The sequence below is a fragment of the Temnothorax curvispinosus genome, unplaced genomic scaffold (genome assembly GCF_003070985.1).
Source record: "Temnothorax curvispinosus isolate PA1 unplaced genomic scaffold, ASM307098v1 QBEX01000322.1, whole genome shotgun sequence".
Lineage (NCBI taxonomy): Eukaryota > Metazoa > Arthropoda > Insecta > Hymenoptera > Formicidae > Temnothorax > Temnothorax curvispinosus.
Window position 1 is genome coordinate 8,868 of NW_020210102.1, and position 8,441 is coordinate 17,308.

The 8,441-nt window shown below is 32.0% G+C and overlaps 1 protein-coding gene across 2 annotated transcripts; it reads left to right on the forward strand.

Annotated features, from left to right (window-relative positions):
* The first annotated feature begins 805 nt into the window (after nucleotides 1–805).
* Nucleotides 806–8,315, forward strand: LOC112453645. 2 transcript variants are annotated; one of them, XM_025014515.1, is made up of 3 exons: nucleotides 806–898; nucleotides 7,058–7,314; nucleotides 7,681–8,315. In XM_025014515.1, the coding sequence occupies exons 2-3, from the start codon at nucleotides 7,060–7,062 to the stop codon at nucleotides 7,966–7,968; spliced, it is 543 nt and encodes a 180-aa protein (XP_024870283.1). In that variant the 5' UTR covers nucleotides 806–898; nucleotides 7,058–7,059; the 3' UTR covers nucleotides 7,969–8,315. The 2 variants fall into 2 exon arrangements, with proteins under 2 accessions (XP_024870283.1, XP_024870276.1); XM_025014508.1 differs by lacking the exon at nucleotides 806–898 and adding an exon at nucleotides 906–1,306 and having other exon boundaries at nucleotides 7,681–8,307.
* Nucleotides 8,316–8,441: the final 126 nt, after the last annotated feature.

Sequence of the window (8,441 nt, forward strand, 5' to 3'; positions counted from 1 at the left end):
CTTTCTTTTTTGTGCAAAATCTGATGAATTTTATGCATTCCTCTGAAATCTTTCTTCCTTAATATATTACATATTTTCACACATTCATATACCTACAATATATACTCATTTTACTCATTTATAATTTCCTTTAACGTTTGCCAGTTTTAATAAGACAAGAGTATAGCACAATTAAAAAAAGAAACGGGCACAGTAACAACTGTGCCGCAAGCAACAACGTAGAACTACGTCAACTGTCACTATTATTCAACCAAAGACAGATGACGTAGCCCTACGTCTACTTTCCTTCGCTGAATACTTTAACATGAAATAGTGACAGTTGACGTAGGTCTACGTTGTTGCTTGCGGCACAGTTGCATGTTACTGTGCCCGTTTCTTTTTGTTGTATCGAAAGAAATTTAGCTAAACTTTCTAACGCTACTGTATCGAAGAGGTAAGAAGTGGAAGGTTCCGACTTGTTTTATCATAAATGGGACTTCTTAAGCTTTAAAATGAGATGTTAATTATTATTCTACGATTATTAGTTTCGAAGATATATTTGAACGAAAACGTTCAAAGTGTAACATGTTTTCGTTGCATTCGTTGCAGGCTGTGCCTGGATTTACCCCCCCTTATACCCCCCTTACTATCGACAAAGACGTAGTTCTACGTCAAAACCGCACGTGTTTTTCATTGCCCCGACCTGGGGACTCTCTCTAAATATAGAGAGCTGGGCAAGCAATATACTCTCGGTAGGTTGCCCGGTCAGATGGGATATCTGACATCCGAGAGATGGCGATCGAAATCTGACAAAACCATCTTGATCGGATTTGAACTCGGTTCTCCGGCTCACTAGACCAGCGCACATCTCTGCGCCACGATTGCCCCTCTCTCTTGCCTCAATACCAGGATGATAAGTGCACGTTTCTACTGCTTCTAACTGCTTGTCGTATTCAGTTCATGATCATACGAGTGTTATCATCGCTCTGTTATCTCATTTAAGTTAGCGTCTATTGGTTTATTGAGAGATAAATCGACAAGTGTTTAATGTTGGCCAAGTCTCAGTTATCTAAGAATAAATCAGGAAGTTCGACGGTATAAATGGTGACCAAGCAGATTATATGTCGTGTTCGTTACAGTCGTCATTTGTAGTGCCGAATGAAAACATACGTATACTCGCAATTTCATTCGAGGGTATAAAAAAATCCACTGATGTAGATATAGCCTATCACTTATGCGTTCTGCGTGTATCACTTCGCTTTACGAAACGGCACAGTGAAGTGAGCATTTAAGTGAAATAAACGACCAAAGTCGAAGCAATTTACAGGTCAGTGTGTCGATTATTATCAACGCTCTGTTTTCCTCAAACTGCATGATATTCAGTCGGAATTTCTTAATAAAAATTTTAGATAAAGCTTTGTAAAACATGTAATTATAGTGAACTCACTTATACCGTATTATATTTAAAAAATATGAGATTAACTTGCTAATAATGCAATGATATGTGTATATTATGAATATAAAGGTAAATATTATGAATAAATAGGAATAAAAAGCACCCAAATAAATTATATAACACATAATTTAATATACTTTAATATAATTTAAGAAAATATGATTTTACAAAAATGCTACATCAGTGGGAGAATCTCAAGTTTATTCCGTGTAAATTGCATGAGTCGCGTGAGTTTGAGAGAAAAACAGTTTAAGTTGTAAACATACATAATGCACAAACATTATAAACGCGATTATAAGTTCTTATGAGATATTTTTCTATCTTATAAACAATATTTTAAAACGTATAAATAATTTTCCATATCTTTAAAGAATCTTATACTTTATAAAATATAATAATGTAGAAATCGAATATCTACAATATATAAATCGAATATATTTGTCTAACAAAAAAAAATAACCACTTCTCTTTACTTTTTAAATTAAAGAAGATAAGCCATAACAAATATCATTTCAATTTCTCAATGCAATATTAATTGTTATACGCTTTTTAAGATTAACAATCCAGCCAGAAATTATTAGTTGAATTGACGTCAATTGCATCGATAAATAGTTGATGTCAAATACTGATTTAGTTGATATCTTTGTCATCTTCGACCTTGCTTTGTCATCTTCACAATTACTTTTAATTGAGAAATTGAGACTATTTCTGTAAGATTTTTATTATCTTTCGACTAACTCTATATCGAATTAATCCAAAATCGGAAAGCATAATATAGGGGAGACCGGGGCGAAGTCGGCCCTTTTTTGTCGGTGCCGATTTTTAACAAAAAAATAAATCATTTTAGTGAAATATAGTATACCATTGTAAAGAGTGAACCCTTGGCTACAAAATTTATATAGGCATTGTTGGTCTACGTCGCTTTGTTCACCCGGTATAGAGTAAAAACGACAAAGGTGCAAAAATCGAAAAGTCAAAATTCCCGGGGCGGAGTCGTGTCTCTATTCTCGGACTGGATTTTAAATAAAGATACATAATTTTGATCATAAAAAATAATAGAATACACTTTATCCATTGTTTTTTAGTAGAAAAATGAACAGCAAAAAATAATTTCAAGAAAATCAATTTTCTTTTTTGCTAACAGTTAAAGCATGTAAAAACAGAGTCTGACGAGCGCACGCACTCGTTGTGTGCCTTACGCCTGCACGAAATGCACTGTTTTCATCGGCTCTGTTTTCTATTATCTCCGAGCATACACGCAGCACTTATTATTTAGCTTTCTTGACTTCGTTTTGGCTTGGAAACGACTTTACCCCGAACACAAGTTTTGTCGCTTATAAAATAATAAAAATTAATGAAAATAAAAAAACTGCATTGGATTCGTGTTCAGCATGCATTACTCTTTACACAATAAAAAATTTTGTGTAGTTTTGTTAAAAAAGGTTCTTGTTAAAATTTTTGTGTAAAGTAAACAACACGTACATGTGTAGATTTAACATATGCCTGCTATGTTAATTGAACTTACAAATGTAAAATGTAAAATTACTAAAATAATTTTAAAAAATATGTTAAAGTAACACAATTTGAACGTATTTATTAAATGTGTTAAAATTTACAGAAAAAGTGTTGATTTTATTCTTACAATCTTAACTTCAACATAAAAGTTATATTAATTTTACACATACACTGTAAAAAAATTTTATAAAATTACAACTATTATAGTAGGTAATTTTGAGACTCACTAATAGTTGTAATTATAATGGTTGTACTTTTACAAAATTACAGTACGGAAGGAAAAAGTATGTATTACAATTACACAAATTAAAAATGTGTGGAAATTTGCACCTATTATAGTGGGTCTCAAAATTACCTGTAATTTTACAAAATTTTTTTACAGTGTAATTAACCACAAATTACGATCAGAATTACATTTCCTTTCTGTTGAAATATTTTAACATAGTATCGGTGTTATCATTTAACACATCCATATTACGTTAAATTAACACAAAAATTTGAGTGAACCATTTGGGACATGTGATTTATGTTATATTCAACACAAATTTTCCAACTGTGTATATTACGTATTCGATGTGAATAGAAAGAGAAAGAAGGAAGGGGGAGGGGATTGGCCAAAGGATATAGAAATATTATAAAAGTATTCATAATTACTCAATTAATATAAAAACAGTTACAAAAAAAACAATGTACTTATAGTAAATACAATGAAGCCAAAGATGACAAAAATACTAGTCAGTACTTATTCGACATTGACGATTCATCGATGCATCAACGTCGAATGCATGCGATGTCGATTTGATTAATTATTTCTAACTGGGGAAAAATTACTATACTACGGCACGAGATATTTCAAATATGTGTGTATGTGTGTGTGCGTAAATATAATAAGCACACAATATAATTTTGACATATAATAATAGTAATATATTTATTAATATATAGTTTAAAAAGTTAATTAAATAAACCGAACATTAGTTTGGTATCAAGGCTTATTAAAAAAAATACAGAAGTTAATTAAAATGATGCAGTATGGTAATATTAATAAATGCATTCACGCAGTAACATAATGTTAATCACGATTTCATATATCATAAAAGGAGCGTTGCGCGTCGCTATAAGATCGTGTACATTAAAAGTTTAGTTAAAACATTTTTGCCTATCTCTTATCGTTTCGATGAGATATACGCTTAGATTAGAAACATAAGAGTTGATTTTTTCCGATGGAGTGTGTCACTTCTTTAACATACGTAAGAGCACTAAAAAAATACTCTTATTTTTATCAGTAATGTAACATACTCAAAGTTCATCAAAATTGAGGAGAAAACTTGGGTTTGTTTTTTTTTTTAAGATAAGTAGAGATAAGATTTAATCTAACAAGATTCATTTGAGTGTTACATGTACTTTATGAGTTTGCTGTGCAGCAAATATAATTAGCGCAATATTTTTGTAGCTCGATGACTTGAGGCCGACTTTTGATGCCTTTAACAATTAAACAATATAGTATGCTATTCTAATTAAAATGTACTAAAATATCGAAATAAAAATATATAAAAATCAGTTGTGAATACTTTTTAGGAAAAACTATAATAATGGTAATATAATAGAGAATAAACAATTAAACAGATTTACATACTTACCTATTATGTGACGTGGCAAATTGATGTATAATTATTGACATTGAAAATTGTGTAAAGCTATTAATTTTTATAGTAAATATTTCAAATAAATAAAAAGTAACATATTAAGACGTAACATTGTAAAACATACAACAATATTGACTAAATAATAATAATTTGACTTCGATATATAAAGAAATTACGTTTATATTCTTCAATAGCGTAGTAACTTTACTGCAAGTGTATAATCGTATGTTATGCTTTATCTAAGGGCCAAAGCACATAACATGGCGTAGCGATATACGACGGTCGTAGTCCCCGACCTGACAGATCAGGATACGCCAAAGCTTGTGTGTTACTTACGTCCACGACTACGACTGTCATATGTGCTTTGGCCCTAAGCATGACATACGCGATTACGTCCTTGCTTGAGCAATTATTACGTCAAATGAATAGTTTTCAATTTTAATTTTATCTCGTTGTTTTTGTTTTCGTAATGATTAATGTTGGCATGTTAAGGTGATCCTAAAGCCGTGATCCTAGCCGGTTTTTTTCAGTTTTTTTCTTAGCACTAATCTTTTAATTGGCTTTATAGAAATGCAAAATTCTTGTCTAGAATTAAAGTACGCATCAAAATCTAGGTCATGGTGGTCGAATTTATATCGAAAACGAAAAAAAATTAATATTTTTTGTTATACGTGACGACCACCACATATAAATTCGACCACCATGACCTAGATTTTGATGCGTACTTTAATTCTAGACAAGAATTTTGCATTTCTATAAAGCCAATTAAAAAATTAGTGTTAAGAAAAAAACCGAAAAAAACCGGCTGGGATCACGGCTTTAGGATCACCTTAAGGATGTATCACTGGTACAATCTTAGACAAAAGTGCATGAAATTTGAAATACTTGAATATCTACGCCTAACGCATAGTAAATCTAGATGTAAGATACTCAAATGATAGTAGGAGTCTTATTTTTACTCCTATACAAAGGTATTTTTTACTTTACAAATGTTTTTTCCAGTATTATTTGCGATTTTTGTAATTTATGAGCCTAAACTTTTGGCAGTAAAAATGCCCTGATATCAACTTTATAACGTCAAATTATTAATAAAATTAATTATTAATGATTAATTATTAATTAATAATTAATTATCATTAATTATTAATTTATTTCTTTAAAACGGTGTAGTGAAGACAATTGAAACTTGACAGATAGTTTCATCTATTCGTATACTAGATGTACACAAAAATTCAAAATATTGGTAGCGCTCCTTCAACATTTTTTTAGCTGTTTTATCCGTCAAAATCGTCTCTTCCCATAAAAATACGTGTAAAATCAGTAAAAATTAAAATCGTTATATCTCAGCAACCGTTTAGTGGATTCGTTTTTACTTTTTTTGTAGTACATCAGGAAGACTAAAAGAACATTCTTAAAAATTTTTATCCACTTGGTAGCGCTTTGAAAATAGGTGCAATACATCCTTAAAGTTATATAATGTGAAAATAGTATAACTAAAAAAAGAAGTATTAAAGTATTAAGTAATTAAATATATTAATACACATTTATGTAGTATACGATTTGTACAATTATATGCATTTTTTAAATGTTACCATCCCAGATAGCAGAGTGACGTCAAATGACGTATTAATTCCGTCTTAATGACGACTCTAACGTCATTAAGACGTCATCTTGCTACCTGAGATCTATTTTATCAAAATTCTCTTAAATCCATTTTAATCAATTTATTACATTAATCACTGCAATATTAAGATGTATCATAATTTAATTAAAATAAAATTTATTTGAAGTCAATTAAAGAATAAAAAGTTTTGCCATTTATTTGCATTTTTGGCACTTGATCAGTAAACCATTTTTATTGTGATTTATATCATTTACTATAAATTATTTATATATTATTAGTCTATTTAATAATAATGGGCGGATTTGATTCTAAGAAAACCGCGGAAAACATTTCTGAGAAAATTCATCAAGGTGAAATATGGCTGACGTCATTCGACCACAAGTACGTACGCGATCGCGGCGCGCCACAGGCGCGTCGTAAATTTCTCACAAATACCGCAACTCGATCATGTTCGACGGGATTTCAACGCGGAACGTATACGTATGCCGTTAACCAAAAAGGGAAAAGGGAAAAGCGGCTTCTCATCATTACGCTCTTAATTGAAACAGTTCTTAACTCAAACATAAGAGAATGCGCCCGTATCCGTGTATCTTGAATATCGACGGATATGAAGAAAAAAACGGCGAAAAGGTGGGGAAGGGGCGCGACGAAGGAAAGGGTGGAAAGGCCGGAATGAGTGGGAGGGAGCCGGTTGAAAAAGGAGAAAGAAAACGTGATAAATCTCGCCGCGAACAATAAGTTATCGTTAAAGAATCGTTTTCGCGTTTCGTGACACGGCGGGAAGAACAATGATTTGTCGGGAAAATTCTCCAATTCCAATTCCAATTCCAATTTCAGAAATGGCCCTAGAGACACCGGCATGGCTGAATCTATGCTTCGTGGAGAAGATCCTGCGAAATTCGGAAGGCGACAACTCAATTCAGGTGATCAAGATATTCTCGAAACCGGCCACGACTAAGGGTGACGGCTACTCAAGCGACATGATTAGGGTTACTGCCGAATTTTCGCGTGACCAAGGCGACAGTAAAATTACGGAGAAGAAATCAATCATTGTCAAAATCTCGCCTATAGCTGAAGGCATTCGTCAGGACCTTGTAAGTTGATTCAACTAATATAATATTTCTAATACAAATAAATCAAATTAAGTGGCAGATTCTACTATTTCGAAGTAGATTTCTGATCAACAAAAAGATCAGGACAATTATTTTTGAGGCAATCAGTGATTAAAAATAAAATTATTTTTATCAAGTTCAAAGAGGCACCTATACCTACATTTAGAAGAAAAGTATATGCTTCAGTCATTTTAAAATCAATTTTGATTTGCAAAATAAAATTATTATTTATTTGTCATTTCTGAGAAACCAAAACTTTTTATTTAAACCCTTACATCACAAAACTAATTGCATGCTTGTTTGATTTTAAAAGATTTTATTTGTTAATCTTAAATAAACTTTTTACAGGTCGAATTATCAGGCATCTTTGACGTCGAGATATTGATGATGTCAGATACCTTGGATAAAATGAATAAGTTGTTAGGGCAGGAGCATCGCTTAAGCGGGAAGGGCCTATACGTGCAAAATAAAAATCCAACGCTTCTGGTGATCGAGGATCTCGCGCCTCTCGGCTTTCGCATGGCCGATCGTCTGTCTGGTCTTGACCTAGCTCATACCATATTGGCGCTTGACGGACTAGCCAGGTTTCACGCAGCTTCTGTAGCCATATGCGAGAAGGTAAATCACTACGTCTGACACTTGTAATGTCTCATTGCGATTATCACGAATTCAGGTCAGTGCATGGAAAGTCATTTTGTATTGGATGTTAGAAGACTTCTTGCACTATATTATACGAATATTGCACTATATTAAACACATTATACATAGTCGTCGGAAATATTCAAAAGTTTCATATAATAGACATTAATATATTTTAAAGCGACGAAACATTAATTGCTTCAAATACTATGAAGAGATAAGTCTGAAACTTGTAAAGCTTTAGGATAATATGCTTAACACTTTAGATCCTATAGAGAAGTAGTTTCTAATTAATATTTTAAAAAGGTGCAAATTTTATTTTAATACCGTGTACTTACAAACATGTTGCCCAACTTCATACTAAAGTAAATTTTCTTGTTGCATAAATGTATAGTGCACAAAATTGGTCGAAACGTTCGCGAATTTTTTTATGTATTGACGATAAGAAAAATATATATAACTTGCGCCCT